The following is a 21,956-nucleotide window of genomic DNA, read 5'->3' as shown; positions in this document are numbered from 1 at the left end:
AAGCTTTTTTTGTTTTGTTTTTTGTTCTGGGGCTTTTGGCTTGATTTTACTAGATTAATTTTCCTTGTTTTTTATGAGTCCGTAAATAAGGAAGAGCAGCTTATTTTAGCACACCAAGCATCCTTAGCAGCGTAAAGAATTGAATGTCAGTGGTGAAACAATCCAGTCTGTTCTCAGCTCATGTAAATATAATAGCCTTTCTCAATATTCTCTGTTTTCCCATAGAAGGAATATTATATTTGTATAAAATTTTTCTGCTATATTAAAATAAAAATTTCTTGTAATGTTTGATAATATTTCACCCCTAAAAGAAAAGACTTACTAGATGTAATGCTTACTAAGAGACCTTGAAGAGTGTAAGAACTGAAGAATTAATAAATCGTCTGTGTATGTCATAGGCTGCAAAACGGGAGCTTGAAAGGCAACGACAGCTTGAATGGGAACGGAATCGAAGACAAGAACTATTAAATCAAAGAAACAAAGAACAAGAGGACATAGTTGTGCTGAAAGCAAAGAAAAAGACTTTGGAATTTGAATTAGAAGCTCTAGTGAGTAGTTTGATTATGCTTTGGGAATCTACTTACATTGAACCATTAAAATGCTAATAATTTTTATTATTTTTCATTTGTTAAAGAATGATAAGAAGCATCAACTGGAAGGAAAACTTCAAGATATCAGATGTCGATTGACAACCCAAAGGCAAGAAATTGAGAGCACAAACAAATCTAGAGAGTTGAGAATTGCTGAAATCACCCACCTACAGCAACAATTACAGGTGAGAAAATACGTCCCTTAAAAGCTTTTTGGCTTACATGCCTTTCTCTGATTCATCTCATTCATTTATTCACTCAACAAACATCAAGCATCTAATAGGCACTGGGAAGCCAAGATGAAGTAGATAAGGTCGTTGCCTGAAAATAGGTTGTCTAGTAACTCAGCACACTTGCCGAGACTGCTACATGCCAGCTCAATGCAAGCTCTGGTAAGCACTGAGGATCCAGCAGTGGACAGCAGAGACAGGAACCCCGCCCTCACAGAGCTTACCTTCTGTTTGCAGGGGAGACAAGCACTAATAAAATAACAAGTATGTACTCTATTAGAAGATGAAAAGTTGCTCTGGAGAGCAAGTAGGGAAGAGAGTCCCCAGTAGTAAGGAGAGCTGTGATTTTGAGTAATGTGGTCAGGACAGGCCTCTCTCTGAACATGCTTTTTGAGCAAAGACTTGAAAGAGATGAGTGGCTGAGCCATGTGAATATCTGGCAGAGCAAGTTATAGGTAGGGAAACAATAGTGCAGAAGACCTGAGGCTGTAGCTGGTCTCTGGGATGCCAGTTACAGCAAGGAGACCACTATGGTTGGAGCAAGTGGGGGCTGGATCACACAGGGCCTATAGTCCATTCATGGGACTTTGGCTTTACCGTGATGAGCACAATAAAGAAGTGCAGTTAAGTATATTAGGGGGAGTTCCAGAAATGTATGTATACACAACAGTTGGAGACAGTGGAGTACTCTAAGCAGTTCTACTTTCATTTTATTACCTATACAACCTTGACCACCAAGTTGTTACAGTATCACCTGGTTTGGTTTCAAGTGTTGAGCTAGGGGGCATCAAATTCATGTAGATATTGTTCTGCATATCATCATGAAATATGATCAGTTTTGAGCATTGTGACTTTTTTTTTGTAAGTCGTTTTAAAACCTCTGTATTCTCAGAGACGTTTTCTTTCTTTCTTTTTATTTATTTATTTAGGCTGCGTTGGGTCTTTGTTGCTGCACGCGGGCTTGCTCTAGTTACGGCGAGCGGGAGCTACTCTTCATTGCGGTGCTCAGGCTTCTCATTGGGTGGCTTCTCTTGTTGCGGAGCACAGGCTTTAGGCATGCGGGCTCAGTAGCTGTGGCTCGTGGGCTGTAGAGCGCAGGCTCAGTAGTTGTGGCGCACGGGCTTAGTTGCTCCACAGCATGTGGGATCATCCCGGACCAGGGCTCGAACCTGTGTCCCCTGCATTGGCAGGTGGATTCTTAACCACTGCCCCACCGGGGAAGTCCCTTGAACATTGTGACTTTTATTTCAGCTTCTTCCTCTCTGCATGCTTTTTTTGAGATTTATCCATATTGTTGACTGAATCAGTTGTTTGTTCCTTTTCATCACTGAGTAGTATTTCCTTATTTATCCCCTCACCTGTTGAGGGACATGTAGGTTTTTTTCCAGCTTGGGACTGTTTTTTTTTTTTAATTTATTTTTGGCTGCGTTGGGTCTTCATCGCTGTGCGCAGGCCTTCTCTAGCTGCAGCGAGCAGGGGCTACTACTTGTTGCAGTGTGCGGGCTTCTCATTGCAGTGGCTTCTCGTTGCGGAGCACGGGCTCTAGGCGCGCGGGCTCAGTAGTTGTGGCTCACGGGCTCTAGAGCACAGGCTCAGTAGTTGTGGTGCAAGGGCTCAGTTGCTCTGCGGCATGTGGGATCTTCCCAGACCAGGGATCAAACCCGTGTCCCCTGCACCAGCAGGCAGATTCCTAACCACTGTGCCACCAGGGAAGTCCCTGGTTTGGGACTTTTATGAATAAAGCTGCAATGAGTATTTACTTATACATCTTTATGTGGAAATGTGTTTTATTTCTCTTGGTTAAATTTTAGGAGTGAAATTACTATGTCATGTAAGTATGTGCTTAACCCTATCAGGAACTATCAAATTGTTTGCAAAGTGGTTGTACCATTTTACATTCTCACCAGGAGTGTATGAGTCCTTCAGTTGTTCCTCATTCTTGTCAACACTTGGTATTGCCATTATTTTTAATTTTAACATCTCTGGTGGGTGTGTAACAATATCTCATTTGGCTTTAATTTGCATTTTCCTGAAGGCTAATGATGTTGGTCATTGTTTCATATGTGTATTAGTGTGCATCTTCTTCTGTGTGTCTTTTATGAAAAAATCTTTAGCTCATTTTTTAGTAGGTTGTTTAGCATATTATCAAAGTTCTTTATATATTCTCGTAAGAAATCCTTTTTTAAAAAAATATTTATTTATTTGGTTGTGCCGGGTCTTAGTTGTGTCAGGCAGGCTCCTTAGTTGCAGCTCACAGGCTCCTTAATTGTGGCTCGCTGGCTCCTTAGTTGCGGCACGTGTGCTCCTTAGTTGTGGCAGGAGGGCTCCTTCGTTGCAGCTTGCCGGCTCCTTAGTTGTGGCATGCAATCTCTTAGTTGCGGCATGCATGTGGGATCTAGTTCCCTGACCAGGGATTGAACCTGGGCCCTCTGCATTAGGGACGTGGAATCTTAACCACTGTGCCACGAGGGAAGTCCCAGAAGTCCTTTGTCAGATAGATGTTTTGCAAACATTTTCGCCCAGTCTGTGGCTTACCTTTTCATTTTTGTAATGGTGTTCTTTAAAGGGCAGACGTGTTTAATTTTGGGAAAGTTCAATTTATTCATTTTTTTCTTTTATGGTTTATACTTTCCGTGTTCGATGCAAGAAATCTTTGACTATCCCAAGATTGCAGATACTTTCTCTTATCTTTTCTTCCAGAAGTTTTACCCTTTTATATTACATGTTTAGGTCTGTGATCCATTTCAGGTTGGTTTTTACTTAAGTGTAAGGTAAGGGGTGAGGTTCGTTTTTTTCCATACCAACACCCAGTTGTTCTACCAACATTTATTAAAAACACTGTCCTTTTCCCGCATTGAATTGCCTTGGTAGCTTGTTGATAATCAATTAACCACATTTGTAAAAAATCTTTTCTAGATTCTCTTCTGTTCCTTTGATCTATGTCTATCCTTTCACCAGTATTTCACTCTGTTGATAATTTTAGTTTTATAATAATTTTTGAAATCAGGTAGTGTGAGTTCTTCAATATTTTTCTTTTTCAAATTATTTTGGCTATTTTAGGTCCTTTACATTTCCACAGAAGCTTTTAAAATCATCATGTCAGTTTTTACAAAATTCTTAGAGTTTTTATTGGAATTCCATTGAATTTATAGATCAGTATGGGAAGAATTGACATCTTAACAATACTGAGTCTTAATAGTATATCTCTTAATTTTATTTGGGTTGTTACAAGTTTCTTACAGCAGTGTTTTGTAGTTTTCAGTGTACAAGTCTTGTACATATTTTGTAAAGTTTAGCCCTAATTTCAAGGTTTTTGATGCTATTGTGTATTACATATTTTAATTTCAATTTACAGTTGTTTGATTCCAGTATATAGAACCAGAATTCATTTTCATATATTGACATTATATGTGTGATATTGCCTAACTCATTTATTAGTTCTAATAGCTTTATTGTAGCTTCCTTAGAATTTCTACATGCATAAACATTGTGAATAAGGATAACTTTATTTCTTCTTTTTCTTTTTTTTTAAAATATTTATTTATTCATTTGGTTGTGCCAGGTCTTAGTTGTGGCAAGGTCTTAGTTGTGGCAGGCGGGCTTCTCAATTGTGGCATGCGAACTCTTAGTTGTGGCATGCATGTGGGTTCTAGTTCCCTGACTAGGGGTTGAACCCGGGCCCCCTGCATTGGGAGCATGGAGTCTTCACCACTGTGCCACCATAACTTTTTTTTTTTCCAATCTATACACCTTTTATTTCTTTTTTTGTCTTAACTGCGTTGATTACAACCTCTAGTACTATGTTGAATAGAAGTGGTGAGAGTCTTGTTCTTGATCTTAGGAGTAAAGCATTGCTCTCACCATGAAGTATGATGTTAACTGTAGGGTTTTTTTTGATTGATGCCCTTTTTTTTTTTTTGCGGTACACGGGCCTCTCATTGTTGTGGCCTCTCCCATTGTGGAGCACAGGCTCCGAAAGCGCAGGCTCAGCGGCCATGGCTCACGGGCCCAGCCGCTCCGCGGCATGTGGGATCTTCCCGGACCGGGGCACGAACCCGTGTCCCCTGCATCAGCAGGCGGACTCTCAGCCACTGCGCCACCAGGGAAGCCCTGATTGATGCCCTTTTTAGGGTGAGGGACTTCCCTTTTTTTCCTTGTTTGCTGACAGTTTTTATCATGAATGGGTGTTGAATTGGGTCATATTCTTTTTTCCTGCATTTACTGAGATGTTTATGTGGTTTTTTCCTCCTTTATTTTGTTAATATGGTGATATTTGAATGTTAAACCAACCTTCCATTCTTGGGGTAAACTGCACTTGCTCATGGTGTATTATTGTTTAACAAACATTTTGCTGGATTCAACTTGCTGTTATTAGGGGTCTCTATTGAAATTCTTGAAGGATATTAGTTTATCGATTTCTCATAATGTCCTTGTCTAGCTTTGGTATCAGGGTAATAAATAAGAAACTAAGCTGTAGGGTATTCTTTTCTCTTTTAGTTTCTAAAAATATATGATGGTAGTCTTTCCTTGATATCTGTGGGGGCACTGGTTCCAAGTTGCCTGGGGATACCAAAATCTGTGGGTGCTCCAAGTCCTTTATGTAAAACCGATAGTACAGTAGTTCTTCCATATTGGCATATTTGAATTGAAATTCGATCCTAGGCTGGTTGAATCCAGATATGGTGGACTGACTGTAGTGGTAGCTACCATTTATCCAAAGCCTGGCATGTGCCAGTGTGCTCAGTGCTAAGACCTTAATGTGGATATTTAATAGAGTCCCACAGTAATCTGGTAAGGGCACTATCATTACTCTCATGTTATACGTGAGAAAGTGAAGATTCGAGAAGGGAACATTCTAGAATCAGTTTCTGGCATTCAGTTTCTAGATGGGAAACAGGAATCCAAATTCGAATCCAGATCTATGTGACTTCAAGACTTTACATCCAACCTCAACCTTGACACTACACTGCCTTCCTAGCTAACCCCATCAGCTTGTCTCTTAAAATCCTGTATATTTCTATAAAACTTTCTCTCACCCCCTGGAATAGCTATCTGGTTCCAGTATCAGATAAGTTGGTCCAAATGTGCAGATTAAAGGATTCGGGAGGCTGATTGCACTATGCCATTTTAATATAAGGGACTTGAGCAATCTCAGATTTTGCTCTTGAGAGGATCCTGGAACCAATCCCCAATGGATACTGAGGGTTAACTGTGTTTTTTCCTTAAATTTTTGGTGGCATTCACTAGTGAAGCCTTCTGGGTCTGGAGTCTTGTTTGTGGTAGAACTTCTAATTGCAAAATTTATTCAATAGATATTGACACAAGGCTATTCCAGTTTTCTATTTGTTCTCTGGTCTGTTTTGATAATTTTGTATCTTGCAATGAATTTGAACATTTCATCTAAGTTAACAAATTTATTTGTATAAAATTGTTTATAATAATATCTTATTATTCTTTGCAAGTCTGTAGTATCTGTAGTGATTTTACTTCTTTCATTCCTGATATTGGGAATTTGTATCTTTTCTCTCCCACTCCAATTCCTCCTCTCCTTCTTCCTTCTCTCCCTCCCCTTTCTCCTTCTCTTCCTCCTCTCCCTTCCCCTCTTCCTCCTTTACTCCATCAATCTAGCTAGGAGCATATTGGGTTTATTGATTGGTTTTTTTAAAAAAGGTTTTGATTTTATAGATTTTTTTTTTTTCTCTGTGGTGTGTCTGTTTTCTATTTCATTGACTTAGGCTTCTTATTATTTCCTTCCATCTCTTTATTTTGGGTTTGATTTGCTTTTTTCTAGCCTTGTAAAGAGGAAGCTTAAATTATTGAGTTTGGATCTTTCTTCATTTCTGATAATGTGTAACATTTTAAGCTATATAATTCCTTCAAAGCATTGTCATAGCCATATGAATATGTTGTATTTTTAAATCCACTCAATTCAAAACCTTTTTAAAATTTCCTTTGTCATTTCTTTGATGGATTATTTAGAATTAGCTGTTCAGTTTCCAAATGCTCGGATTTTTTTTCCATTTGTCTTATTGATTTCTGATTTATTTATGATATGATCTGTGAACATACTCTGTATGATTTTAACCCTTTTAAGTTTATTGAGACTTATGTTATGGCCCAGCATTTGATCTGTCTTGGTGAATATTCCATGTGCACTTGTAAAGAATGTGTACTCTGTTGAAGTTGGGTAGGGTGTCCTGTAAATGTCAGTCGATCAAGTTGTTTCATGATGTCGTTCATGTCTTCTGTGTCCTTACTGATTATCACTGAAGTCCTAATCAATTTGAGATATTAAGATATGACGTATAATGTAAACAGTATCAGAAGTTCACTGCTAGAAATTGTTTGAAAATACTTTAAAATGCATGCACCTTTTAAAAGTGTATTCTTTTCTGTGGTAAATGTTTTTCTGTGTCTTTCATTAACTATTTATGAGAAGTTTCATAAAATATTCCGTTGAAAATTTAGGAGTGAAGGCCATGTGTTTATTATCTCACTGAATGCTCTGTGTCCAAACATATTTTTATTATTTAAGATTGATGCTTAGTATATTGTTATTGATAATAAAATACCAATCAAGTTTCCTGAAAAAGTAGTGAAGTTAAAAATAATACATGGTTTGAAGAAAGGCAGGTACATAGTAGGCCGTGAGAAATCTGTTTCCTTTCTTTACAGTAATTAGCAAATTCTTGCTCTGCAAATGAGTCAGGTAGCCCTTCATATTGGTTTGACCTATTTTTGAAACTCAGGTAGTCCATTTAAAAGTAACGTTTAAATAAATGAAACAATCTGAGTGATCTGAGCCAGGCTTCATCTTGATCCTTCATTGTTTGTCCTGGTTCAGGAAAGAATCTTGGGGATTGGGTAAGAGGCCTTGCCTTAATTTAGCAAGGAGAACAAGAAGAGAAGCTTAGTTGGCTATGCTTTTTTGGGAAAATGATCGACTTTTGTATTGTTTTGTTCAAATTTTGGGGGATGGGGGGTATATGTGTTTGTGTGGATTATTCATATGAGAAGATGCTACCAAATCCTCTCCATTGAACTGTATCTACTGTTCAGACATATAGTACACAAAGATTTATTACACACAAGCCAGTCTATATCTAAAGGTGGTTGTTCCAGAAAGGGACTGGTTCTTAGCCTCTAGTGAAAATTTTTAATTGACATTTTAATTTTTTCAAACCAAAAGTTAATATACAGAGATTTTTTTCTCAAATCAGAGTAAAAATAAAAGTCAAATATTCCTTAATAAAGCCTGGAAAATCTGTCCTTTTTCTAAAATGTGTAGAAACTATATTGAATAATTTCAGCTGAACTTAGGCAAATACAATTGCTTGTCAAGTCACCCATGAAAACTCCAAATAGGCTTGTACAATGTGGTTTAGCTTTTATCTATGTCAGTTAAAAAATAGTTGGTTCAAGATTTTTGTGTAGCTGTTTAAAATTGTGCCTCTATCCTGAGTGTTGGACAAACATATATGGCAGCTAAGATTCTAATTGTTAAAAGTCCTTTTTTGATTTCTGTTTCCAACTTCAGGTGTATGGTAATCCAGTTCAACCCTATTAAGGCTCAAAGTTCAGGACAGAACAGTTCCTGTTTAAACTACTGAGTCAGTTTGCAAACAGCAGGGTCACTGCATTTGCATTTGATCCCAGTGCAATTGAGAGATCATTGCTTTCCATTTTCTCTGCTGAGTTGTGAAACCACCCTGACAGTTTCACTGTAGAGGATTCAGGTTGAGATTAGGAGAGTCTTTGAGGGATGAGGAAACATGGTGGTTTTCTCCATCATTCATTGCTGTGTTCTCTTTCTCTCCTAGGAGTCTCAGCAAATGCTTGGAAGACTTATTCCAGAAAAACAGATACTCAATGACCAATTAAAACAAGTTCAGCAGAACAGTTTGCACAGTAGGTGTTTTATAAAAGTTGACTTTTTCCCTTTTTACTGGCAATAATTTTCTTAATTGAAATGAGAACGTTAAAAACCATTTTTCCTCACTGCCAGTTTGTTTTTCTTATCTTGCGATGTTTTTCTAAAACAGGAGATTCACTTCTTACACTCAAAAGAGCCTTAGAAGCAAAAGAACTAGCTCGGCAGCAGCTACGAGACCAACTGGATGAAGTGGAGAAAGAAACTAGATCAAAACTACAGGAGATTGATATTTTCAATAATCAGCTGAAGGTAACTATTCTGTGTGTGCCTACATGTATGTCTTACTTTTTAATTTCTCTAACTGGCCAGATGATTAGCTGATATTTGATCCCAGGCAGAAAAATTTATTAGGCTGGTTTGTCAGCCTTCATGAAAGCCTTCACATTTATGGATAAACATTAAACAATCTAAGTTGAATTATTCTCCTTTAAAATATAAAAATGAATTTGGCATCTCTAAATTAGGGCTGAGTGAATGGCCCCAACATGACATCTGTCTTTTACCTGAATTACATTTTTACACATCTTCATCCTTTTGTATGTAGAGAACTACATCAAGTTGAATTTCCAAAAGCTAGGCTCCAAAAGCTTCATCTTTCTTATGTTCTTTGAAGACTACTGAAAAGGAACTGTTGTCTCTTTTAAAACTAAGAATTTTTCTTCCACTTCTTACCTTCAAGATTGTACTTGAATATAAGTCTTTATTTTGTCACCTCACATTTTAAAATATTATTGTTTAATGGAGTAATTGCTTTTGTCTTTGTGGCAGAAGTGGTGTATGGTTTTGTCATATTTACACAGTAAAACTCAGGAAAATGCCAAAGCTCTTAGGGAATGTAAAAGTAGTTAGATCACAGCCTTTTTCTGATTTGGTGCTTTTGATTTAACTTTAGAACTTTATCATCTTAAGAATGATTATTATCTTGTAATAAAATATCTTGGAGTGCAAACAGCTCATTTCCTATCAATAACAATCATATACTGTAGATTTAAGTAGCTATTGGCATTTTTAATCAGTTATGTTCTTATAAAAAGTTGGATTTTACACTTGTTTTTCTCAAATATTTTCTTTTTCCAACCTAAAATCCTTTATACTTGATTCTGACCAATTTAGCTTTTGACACTAGGAAAAAGTTAAAATCCTATTCTTCATTAGTAGAAATAGAAAAACAAATTAGAAAGCATATTTGAGATTTTTAGTTGACTTTTGAATTGTGATTCTAGGCCAAATTGTCTAGACATTTGAGTTTGAAGTATTTGTACTGTTTTTTCAGAGTAATAAGTAATAAGCTTTTCTCAATTATACAATTCCAGGAAAGTGATCTTAGGGGAAATATTATTTGAGTAAACTTAGTGTTTGGGGGTTTTTTTTGCTTTCATGCTTACACAGAATATGTATTTGTGTACATGTGTGTATGTACTATATATTTTTTTTCTATATTCGTACACATATGATTGTGTCACATGTAAGTATTGGAAGTACAGCTATCAGTTCTCCTTCTCTAGAATAAGTACAGTAGAAACATGTTAACTCTCTTATGACTTGTCACTATTTCAAGCAAAAGGAATATGGCACTAGTGCAAGCTTGTAGTCCTTTTTATTTTTTATTTTTATTTTTTGTGATACGCGGGCCTCTCACTGTTGTGGCCTTTCCCGTTGTGGAGCACAGGCTCTGGACGCGCAGGCTCAGCGGCCGTGGCTTATGGGCCCAGCCGCTTCACGGCATGTGGGATCTTCCCGGCCCAGGGCACGAACCCGTGTCCCCTGCATTGGCAGGTGAACTCTCAACCACTGCGCCACCAGGGAAGCCCTTGTAGTCCTTTTTAATAGTCTCTTGGATTATAAACTGTTAAGTATTCAGGTATCTTCTGAACCCAGGCAGTACTCTAGATTTCTGCCTTAATCTTAAGATTCCTTCCTATAGAAGTTCGACCCAAAACAAGGTTCACACATTTTAGAAAATAATACTCTGATGAATTCCCTGGCGGTCCAGTGCTTAAGACTCGGCGCTCTCACTGCCAGGGGCCCAGGTTCGATCCCTGGTTGGGAAACTAAGATCCCACAAGCTGCAGTGTGGCAAGAAAGAAAGAAAGAGAGAGAGAGAGAGAGAGAGAGAGAAAGAGAGAGAAAGGGAGGGAGGAAGGAAGGAAGGGGGAAGGGGTATTCTGGTGGATTATTTTTTTCTTTTTTTGGTTGCACTGGGTCTTAGTTCTGGCAGGTGGACTCCTTAGTTGTGGCTCCAGGGCTCCTTAGTTGCAACATGCAAACTCTTAGTTGTGGCATGCATGTAGGATCTTGTTCCCTGACCAGGGATCGAACCCAGGTCCCCTGCATTGGGAAGCACAGAGTCTTATCCACTGCACCACCCGGGAAGTGTCCCTGGTGGGTGATTTTTGATAACGCCTCGATGACTTACACATTATTTTGGCTGTATTTCGGCTATTGGATTACTGTTGTCATTGCTATAGAGAACACCCTTAAAATGTGGTGTTTGTCACTGTTACTGTGTTTAGTTGACTAATGCTGCCTTCAGTATCAGAGAGTTGCTTATACAAAGGCTAATTTTTTAGCCCTTTATTCCACTAGCCCCTTTTCCAAATATACTTATTTTTAAAATAAGAACATTCCTTTCTGTTGTAATTTTTATTTTAGTTTTCCATTATTACTTTAAATTTAAGTCAATGTGGAGAGTAAAAAACAAAATCACAAGCCAGTATGTAGCTATATTGTTTTGTTATTTAAAACTCGTTTGGAGGACTTAGTGACTATATTATGTTACCTGACGGTTATTATTTCTATTATTCCTCTCAAACCTGGTGAGACCAAAGCAGAAACAGTTACATTGAAGAATCAAAAGATTTATAATTTGATTGAGACAACTCAGAGGCAGATTTAAGTATCCATTGAGTATCTCCTGCCAATTTTTCTTTGTTGTAGTCACCTTGGAGAATATGAAGCTTTTTTTTTTCTGACTTTAGAGCATATATTCACTAGCAGCTGTAGTTTCTTGTGATGGACCAAGAGAGCCACATTCTGACCCGTTGGGATTTCTTCCATGTCTCCCTTGATACAGCAGTGCCTTTACAGCATCTTCACTAATGATGCAAAAATTACTTCTACCTTGCTGACAGTGAAACAGTTCAACTGCCCAGTCATTCCACACATCGAATTTGATGGTGTGAATTTGCTCCATCCTAAACCTTCCTCTCCTAAAAGGAAACCAGCCTGGAGAGTAGAAAAAAGAAATTCGGACTTAGTATTGTTTTATATTCGTATAGAGTGTTCATCTAGAGAAAGAAAGTTTAATTCACTCATTATCAACTAATATGGTGACACTGGAGAAATACCTTATGGAGTGCAAAGATTTAAAATTAGTTGATTGGAACATTAAACCTATATTCAATGGCTGGCTCCGTAAATGAGGGTTCCGTTTAGCAAAATCCAACTCTCATAGTTCCTTTGATACAAAACCGCTTACAATAAGCCATTCACTTCTTTTGATGCACACTCAAGGTCATGTCCAGTTCCTTAGGGATAAGGTCATGGGAACAATAGCACCCTGCTTTAGCCCAGATTCTTAAGCATAAGACTGGGATTGGGAAGTATAATTATATTTAGTTTCTTGAATGAGAAAGAGTTTAGGTATGCTTTTTCCTTTTTTTTTTTGCGGTACGCGGACCTCTCACTGTTGTGGCTTCTCCGGACGCGCAGGCTCAATGGCCACAGGCTCCGGACGCGCAGGCTCAGCGGCCATGGCTCACGGGCCCAGCCGCTCCGTGGCATGTGGGATCTTCCCGGACCAGGGCACGAACCTGTGTCCCCTGCATCAGCAGGCGGACTCTCAACCACTGCGCCACCAGGGAAGCCCTTATTCTTTTTTAATATGCAGTCTGGATTAGTTCTGTCTACCAGGTGTCTAGTTGAGATTCATTCTTTTGAGAATCTCTCCTTTTTTCTTCAAACAAGAACTGCACTTACGCCTCCTAATTCAATATCTGATAACCAATGATGGAAATAACTCAAGGCATTAATTAAAGAGGAAAACAATTACTTTTGCAGTTAGATTAACAGGTATTTGTTTCATATTGGTAGCAACCCACTGAAAATATAAAGCATACTTCAGTTCTGGGGACGTGTTATTCAGGGCTGTGGAACATAAGGTATCTAGAATCTTGGACCTTTACATTTCTATCTGATATCATGGAAATTGAGGACTCTTTTTCTCCTTTTAGAAAAGGCTATTTTTCCATGCATTTTGGTAGATATCTTCCTTATAGATACAATATTTATGTTTTCCAAAATTGATCCCAAGACATCAGTGTCTTTCTAATTTATCACCCAAAGCGAAGAATTACTTAAAAAAGGAAACAGAGGGAATAAACTTGGCTTTTGTAGATCTAGCAAAAAGGGGGGAAATGATAGCACTCTGATATTGAAGCTTTTGTGCTCAAATTCCTAATTGATAGATTTTGTATTTTTACTGCCTTTTGTGTGAACAGTAAATTTTTGATGATCTAATGAAAAATTTAACCAATGATTTAACCAGAAATAGTTGATTTTGTTAGTAATTATTGCCAGGATGAATTAACCCTTCTTGAAGTAGCTTTAATTCAGTGGACCAAATTTGTTTATCAAATTTTCTGCTTTTAAAATGTGTTATATATGCAGCAAATATTTCTCATGCTAAGGAATAAAAAGTCTTCTCATGTTCATGGCCTAGAAACATCAATTTAAAATTATTGATTATTGGGACTTCCCTGGTGGTACAGTGGTTAAGAGTCCGCCTGCCAATGCAGGGGACATGGGTTTGAGCCCTGGTCCGGGAAGATCCCACATACCACAGAGCAACTAAGCCCATGTGCCACAACTACTGAACCTGTACTCTAGAGCCCACGAACCACAGCTATTGAGTCTGTGTGCCACAACTACTGAAGCCTGCGCACCTAGAGCCCATGCTCCGCAACAAGAGAAGCCTGCGCACCGCATCAAAGAGAAGCCCCCGCTCGCCGCAACTAGAGAAAGCCCGCATGCAGCAACGAAGACCCAACGCAGCCAAAAATAAAAATAAATAAATTTATTAAAAAAATAAAATTATCACTTATCTATGACTTTTCTCTTTTTACCTTGTTTTACAGGAAAATTAAAGCTCTCGACATTTTTTGGAGAATCTGTCTACCTTTTAGGCACATAGAATCATTCTGATAGTTATTTTTCTTATATACAGTGCTTAGCTATAGGTGTAAAATTGTGGCTCTAACAAGTGTCAAATACCATTACCAGTAGGGACTTTTTAGACAGCAGCGTTTGACTGCTTGCCTTTGGCAATGTTAGTAGTTACTGTAACAGTTTTCCTTGGCCCTGATAGCTTAATGTTCCATACTTTAAAGACCACTGTGATAACAGAGCAGCAACATAAAGTACAGCTTATAGTTTTCAGGGCTCCATTGTCAGCCAAATAAAGAGAATCCAGGCAAAGAGGCTAGATATTGTGTTTCATGTTGGTAAGTTGAGTCCTTGTTGGTTCCCATCTAGTCACTGTGTGCTGGCCAAGTCCTAACGTGAATGGCGTTTACATTGGAGCATTTCTTTCTTCCAGTCAGTGGCAATGCAGGAGGCAGTGTTGTAGTGCCTGGCAGTTCTCCTGGGCAGTGTCATCCACTTAGACTTCTTTCTAAAGGTCTCCATGCCCTACTCAGGCAATGCACATCTTTCTCAAACTAAGAATGGTGAACCATCTCCAGCTCTGTGCTTCAGTTTTCCCTGTGCAGATGAGTCCTCAGTGTCTAAGACAGCATTTACCATGAAGCGCTAATCCTTTTTTATAAAAGTTAATAATGATTAGTTATTATACATCATTGGAGTATGAGTGAATCTTTCCTCTTGACAAATTGTGTGTGTGTGTGTGTGTGTGTGTGTGTGTGTGTGAGATGAAAGCTCTGAACTACAAGCTGGATAAGGTACTGTATACTGTAGTCTTTATAACAAGCATATTTTAGATCATTGAATTTGCTATGTGGCTGCAAAAATTTGAAAGACAACACTTAGTCATTATTTAGGTTGATATGCAAATTTTCATCATCAGATAGTATAGTCAGTATACTATTCCAAAAGGGGATAGTATTTTATTTCTTAGAAAAATGTATTTAGGACTAATTCAGAATTAAGAATTACATTCCTTAATATATTTGGGAAATCCGGGCTTTGCAAATTGAACACAAGAGGCTGTTAGAAATATAAACTCTGCTTGTAATGATACCTGTCCTAAAAACTGCTCCTAGGAACAGAATTGTTGTTGAAATGAGAATGCCAGTTACAGTAAATGAGGTTCTTGGCTTAACTAAGGCTTTTATGCTCTTGGTTTCTGACACTTGCTTTCATGGCAGCCTCATTCATTTTGAAGGCAGTGAAAGGCAAAATGTTTAGCAACCAGGGGAGAAAAGAAAAGATCTGGAGAAGGAACTGCAGAACAGAATGAGAAGTCAGGAAAAAAATGCATGCGAAGGGAAACAAGGAAGGAAAGAAAAAGATCCAGAAAGAGGAGATGCAGAGACAGCAAGAGAAATCAGTGTGAATTCAAATTACAGTGTTGCTTTCTTATGTTAGTAGATTAATGTTTGGCTGTTTCATGGTTTGTTCAAGATTAAATTTTATTTTTACCTCTATGATCCTTTCGAAAAGACCTCTTTTGCACAGAAGTAATAAAATGCTCTAACTCTCATTCAATGTACCTGTGTTTGTGGAAACTTTACACAGATTCCTTCAATGTAGAAAAATAATTAGAACACTCCCAAGACTCAAAATAGTTAACAGACATTGTACATCAGATTCTGTTCCATACCAGTAGGCTTGTTGGTTGGTTGAGTTTTTAGTAATAGTGTGGGTTTTTCTTTTGAGGGTTTTCAAAAATACTGAACAAAAGGTGATTTGGGAAAGGGACAAAAGCAGAACTCAGTCTTTGAAAAAGATGTTTTCTTTTTTTTTTTGATTCTCTTCTTTAGCCAACTCAACCCCCTTGACAGTTTTATCCTTTAGAATGACATGTATTTAAAACAATGGGATATTGCTTTATAAATAAAGTTGAGACATTTTGGGGTAAACAGATTTTTCAGGACAAAATGGAGTCCGTTTTCTCTTTCTGGGATATATGGGTGTCTAGCAAAGGCTCTTGGGAGATATCAGAAAAGATTCTTAGTTAGCTATTTCTTTTGCAGAAACCACAGGGTTTTCTAGTTCTTCTCCCATTTTTTGTTCACCTATCGCCTCACCCTTCACAGACACATGCACCTACACGCTACCCAATTCATCCCTCTTTGGCTCTTCTATAGCACTTATGATACATTCACTGCCGCCTTGTGCCGTGGGGAGTTGGACTTACTATCTGGTTGAATTACTGACTACAGATTTAGAGGTAATATTTAAGGATGTTTTTAAATGTTAGTATACCCCTTTTTGGAATTTAAATAACCAATCAATATTTTTTTATACTCCTCTGATTTTTCTTGCATCAAGAATGAATACATTTTCTAATTTTGCAGTAATGGAATATCAGTTTACCTTGATATGGGTAAAATTTCTCTTTTGAAGTGGTCTTTTTTCAGATTTTTCCACACAGATAGGAGTTCCCCTCTCTTCGTTGGGTTTGTTGATTGGCTTTCTTTAATAACTTTCCATTTGTTTCACAACCACTTAATTGGGATAAGTTACTATATTTAAAGACTCAAAAGTCCTTTTAAAAATTCTGATATTGTGTGCTACACAATATCCCTGGGTGAGAAGTAAAGTGATGCTTATTTATACAAAAGCACGCCTATCTGTAAAATCTGTAACTTCCCCTCTCCCCCTAACATTTGTATAGAAACGGGACAGTTTACAAGGCATTTCCTTCCATATGGATTCACTTGTTTGCTCTTCATAGTGCCTTCCCTTTCCTGTAGGTAGGACAGGTACTACCTCCCAAGTCTTGCAGATGAGTAAACAGAGGCTTAGAGAAGGACCTGCCAATTGCACTCTTCCTTTATCAGGCTGACTCCCAGGGACAAGAGGGTCTGGAGGCTTTGAGATTTCTGCCATTTATTGAAGTATTTTGTGGAAGCCAGGAAAGATTCAAGCTGAGTGTCCTGGGTGGAGTGTGGGGGAAAAAAATAAATAAAAGCACTTCTGCTTCTAACTTTCTGTAGGTATTAGGTCTAGACAAAACAAACACCTGCAATTTCTGTTGCTGGTAACTAAATTAATTTCCTAAGAGTTCCATTTAATATTAACAGTACCAAGACTGTTGTAAATAGGAGATGTGTCCTCCACAGTTTTATTTTGATTTATAGTGTTGAGTTCATGAATTTCTAGTAATTAATCAAGGTATGTTTGGTTTTGTGTTTCTTTTCCAAGAGATAGCCTGAGGCAAAAACCAGAAGCAGTGTAATCCTTCAGAAAAGTTAGATGACCAAATTAGCAATAAATATATTCTCATTAACTGCTAGTCTTTTTTAGCCCCCCCGCCCCCCGCCCATTGCTCGCTCATTTTTTTTCTCTCTTCACAAACCTTTATGCAATGTCATGTTTATGAAAAGGAAAGCCGTACATATTGTTCAGGTGGATACTTCTTTTTTTTTGACTTTTATTTTATTATTTCTTTATACAGCAGGTGCTTATTAGTTATCTATTTTATACATATTAGTGTATATATGTCAATCCCACTCTCCCAATTCATCCCACCACCACCCCCTTCACTTTGCCCCCTTGGTGTCCATATGTTTGTTCTGTACATCTGTGTCTCTGTTTCTGCCTTGCACACCAGTTCATCTATACTATTTTTCTAGATTCCACATATATGTGTTAATATACGATATTTGTTTTTCTGTTTCTGACTTACTTCACTCTGTGTGACAGTCTCTAGGTCCATCCACGTCTCTACAAATGACCCAATTTCGTTCCTTTTTATGGCTGAGTAATATTCCATTGTATATATGTACCACATCTTCTTTATCCATTCGTCTGTTGATGGGCATTTAGGTTGCTTCCATGACCTGGCTATTGTAAATAGTGCTGCAATGAACATTGGGGTGCATGTGTCTTTTTGAATTATGGTTTTGTTGGGGTATATGCCCAGTAGCGGAATTGCTGGGTCATATGGTAATTCTATCTTTAGTTTTTAAGGAACCTCCATACTGTTCTCCATAGTGGCTGTATCAATTTACATTCCCACCTATTGTGCAAAGTGCAAGAGGGTTCCCTTTTCTCCACACCCTCTCCAGCATTTGTTTGTAGATTTTCTGATGATGCCCATTCTAACTGGTGTGAGGTGATACCTCATTGTAGTTTTGATTTGCATTTCTCTAATAATTAGTGATGTTGAGCAGCTTTTCATGTGCCTCTTGGCTATCTGTATGTCTTCTTTGGAGAAATGTCTATTTAGGTCTTCTGCCCATTTTTTGATTGGGGTGTTTGTTTTTTTAATATTGAGCTGCATGAACTCTTTATATATTTTGTAGATTAATCCTTAGTCCATTGATTTGTTTGCAAATATTTTCTCCCATGCTGAGGGTTGTCTTTTCGTTTTGTTTATAGTTTCCTTTACTGTGCAAAAGCATTTAAGTTTCATTAGGTCCTATTTCTTTATTTTTGTTTTAATTTCCATTACTGTAGGAGGTGGGTCTAAAAGATCTTGCTGTGATTTATGTCAAAGAGTGTTCTTCCTATCTTTTCCTCTAAGAGTTTTATAGTGTCCAGCCATATACTTAGGTCTTTAATCCATTTTGAGTTTATTTTTGTGTATGGTGTTAGGGAGTGTTCTGATTTCATTCTTTTATAAGTAGCTGTCCAGTTTTCTCAGCACCACTTACTGAAGAGGCTGTCTTTTCTCCATTGTATATCCTTGCCTCCTTTGTCATAGATTAGTTGACCATAGGTGCATGGGTTTATCTCTGGGCTTTCTATCCTGTTCCATTGATCTATATTTCTGATTTTGTGCCAGTACCATATTGTCTTGATTACTGTAGCTTTGTAGTATAGTCTGAAGTCAGAGAATCTGATTCCTCCAGCTCTGTTTTTTTCCCCTCAAGATTGCTTTGGCTATTCGGGGTCTCTTGTATCTCCATACAGATTTTAAGATTTTTTTGTTCTAGTTCTGTAAAAAATGCTACTGGTAACTTGATAGGGATTGCACATTGAATCTGCAGATTGCTTTGAGGTAGTCATTCTCACAGTGTTGATTCTTCCCATGCAAGAATATGGTATATCTCTCCATCTGTTTGTGTCATCTTTGATTTCTTTCATCAGTGTCTTACAGTTTTCTGAGTACAGGTCTTTTACCTCCTTAGGTAGGTTTATTCCTAGGTATTTTATTCTTTTTGTTGCAATTGTGAATGGGATTGTTTCCTTAATTTCTCTTTCTGATCTTTCATTGTTAATGTATAGGAATGTAAGGAATTTCTGTGCATTAATTTTGTATCCTACAACTTTACCAGATTCATTGATTAGCTCTAGTAGTTTTCTGGTTGCATCTTTAGGATTCTCTATGTATAATATCATGTCATCTGCAAACAGTGACAGTTTTACTTCTTCTTTTCCAATTTGTATTCCTTTTATTTCTTTTTCTTCTCTGATTGCCGGGGCTAGGACTTCCAAAACTATGTTGAATGATAGTGGCGAAAGTGGACATCCTTGTCTTGTTCCTGATCTTAGAAGAAATGCTTTCAGTTTTTCACCATTGAGAATGATGTTTGCTGTGGGTTTCTCTTATGTGGCCTTTATGACGTTGAGGTAGGTTCCCTCTATGCCCACTTTCTGGAGAGTTTTTATAATAAATGGGTGTTGAATTTTCTCAGAAGCTTTTCTGCATCTATTGAGATGATCATATGGTTTTGTTTTTTTGTTTGTTTTTTTGGTTTTATTTTTGCGGTAAGTGGGCCTCTCACTGTTGTGGCCTCTCCCGTTGCGGAGCACAGGCTCCGGACTCGCAGGCTCAGTGGCCATGGCTCACGGGCCCAGCCGCTCCACAGCATGTGGGATCTTCCCAGACCGGGGCACAAACCCATGTCCCCTGCATCGGCAGGCGGACTCTCAACCACTGCGCCACCTGGGAAGCCCGATCATATGGTTTTTATTCTTCAATTTGTTAATATGGTGTATCACATTGATTGATCTGTGTATGTTGAAGAATCCTTGCATCCCTGGGATAAATCCCACTTGATCATAGTGTATGTTCCTTTTAATGTGTTGTTGGATTCTGACTGCTAGTATATTGTTGAGGATTTTTGCATCTATATTCATCAGTGATATTGGTCTGTAATTTTCATTTCTTCTAGTATCTTTGTCTGGTTTTGGTATCAGGGTGATGGTGGCCCGGTAGAGTTTGGGAGTGTTCCATCCTCTGCAATTTTTTGGAGGAGTTTGAGAAGGATGGGTGTTAGCTGTTCTCTAAATGTTTGATAGAATTCACTGTGAAGCCATCTGGTCCTGGACTTCTGTTTGTTGGAAGATTTTTAATGACAGTTTCATTACTTGTGATTGGTCTGTTCATATTGTCTATTTCTTCCTGGTTCAGTCTTGGAAGGTTATACCTTTCTAAGAATTTGTCCATTTCTTCCAGGTTGTCCATTTTATTGGCATAGAGTTGCTTGTAGTAGTCTCTTATGATGCTTTGTATTTCTGTGGTATCCATTGTAACTTCTCCTTTTTAATTTCTAATTTTGTTGATTTGAGTCCTCTCCCTCCTTTCGTTGGTGAGTCTGGCTAAAGGTTTATCAATTTTATCTTCTCAAAGAACATCTTTTAGTTTTATTGATCTTTGCTATTGTTTTCTTTCTTTCTATTTCATTTATTTCTGCTCTGATCTTTATGATTTCTTTCCTTCTGCTAACTTTGGTTTTGTTTGTTCTTCTTTCTCTATTTCCTTTAGGTGTAAGGTTAGATTGTTTATTTGAGGTTTTTCTTGTTTCTTGAGGTAGGATTGTATTGCTATAAACTTCCCTCTTATAACTCTTTTTGCTGCATCCCATAGGTTTTGGATCATCATGGTTTCATTGTCATTTGTCTCTAGGTATTTTTTGATTTCCTCTTTGATTTCTTCAGTGATCTCGTGGTTATCTCGTAACGTATTGTTTTTTTTTTAACATCTTTATTGGAGTATAATTACTTTACAATGGTGTGTTAGTTTCTGCTTTATAACAAAGTGAATCAGTTATACATATACATATGTTCCCATATCTCTTCCCTCTTGCATCTCCCTCCCTCCCACCCTCCCTATCCCACCCCTCTAGGTGGTCACAAACCACCGAGCTGATCTCCCTCTGCTATGTGGCTGCTTCCCACTAGCTATATATTTTACATTTGGTAGTGTATATATGTCCATGCCATTCTCTCACTTTGTCACAGCTTACCCTTCCCCCTCCCCATATCCTCAAGTCCATTCTCTAGTAGGTCTGCATCTTTATTCCCATCTTAACCCTAGGTTCTTCATGATCTGTTTTTTTCCTTAGATTCCATATATATGTGTTAGCCTACGGTATTTAGTTGTCTCTTTCTGACTTACTTCACTCTGTATGACACACTCTAGGTCCATCCACCTCACTACAAATAACTCAATTTTTTTCTTTTTATGGCTGAGAAATATTCCATTGTATATATGTGCCACAATTTCTTTATCCATTCATCTGTTGATGGACACTTAGGTTGCTTCCATTTCCTGGCTATTGTACATAGAGCTGCAATGAACATTGTGGTACATGACTCTTTTTGAATTATGGTTTTCTCAGGGTATATGCCCAGTAGTGGGATTGCTAGATCATATGGTAGTTCTATCTGTAGTATTTTAAGGAACCTTCATACTGTTCTCCATAGTGGCTGTATCCATTTACATTCCCACCAACAGTGCAAGAGTGTTCCCTTTTCTGCACACCCTCTCCAGCATTTATTGTTTGTACATTTTTTGATGATGGCCATTCTGACTGGTGTGAGATGATATCTCATTGTAGTTTTGATTTGCATGTCTCTAGTGATTAATGATGTTGAGCATTCTTTCATGTGTTTGTTGGCAATCTGTATATCTTCTGTGGAGAAATGTCTGTTTAGGTCTTCTGCCCATTTTTGGATTGGGTTGTTTGTTTTTTTGTTATTGAGCTGCATGAGCTGCTTGTAAAGTTTGGAGGTTAATCCTTTGTCAGTTGCTTCATTTTCAAATATTTTCTCCCATTCTGAGGGTTGTAT

At 37.9% G+C, this 21,956-nt stretch overlaps 1 protein-coding gene across 5 annotated transcripts in view; it reads left to right on the top strand.

Moving 5' to 3' along the window:
• Window positions 1-21,956, top strand: part of ITSN1 (intersectin 1) — a 181,878-nt gene that overhangs the window by 106,109 nt on the left and 53,813 nt on the right. For all 5 annotated transcript variants that reach the window (XR_003431660.1, XR_003431659.1, XM_027100918.1 and 2 more), the window contains exons 13-16: window positions 399-548; window positions 635-775; window positions 8,641-8,728; window positions 8,863-9,002. Coding sequence is in view for 3 of the 5 variants with exons in the window: in XM_027100918.1 (XP_026956719.1) it covers window positions 399-548; window positions 635-775; window positions 8,641-8,728; window positions 8,863-9,002 (519 nt within the window). In the remaining 2 variants the exon portion in view is untranslated. The remainder of the gene's footprint in view (window positions 1-398; window positions 549-634; window positions 776-8,640; window positions 8,729-8,862; window positions 9,003-21,956) is intronic.

The sequence above is a fragment of the Aethalodelphis obliquidens genome, unplaced genomic scaffold (genome assembly GCF_003676395.1).
Source record: "Aethalodelphis obliquidens isolate GAN/ISIS:26980383/991018 unplaced genomic scaffold, ASM367639v1 scaffold1, whole genome shotgun sequence".
NCBI classification, from domain to species: Eukaryota; Metazoa; Chordata; class Mammalia; order Artiodactyla; family Delphinidae; genus Aethalodelphis; species Aethalodelphis obliquidens.
The sequence above is the reverse complement of the archived record's forward strand: the minus strand, read 5'-3'. Positions and strand labels throughout refer to the sequence as shown.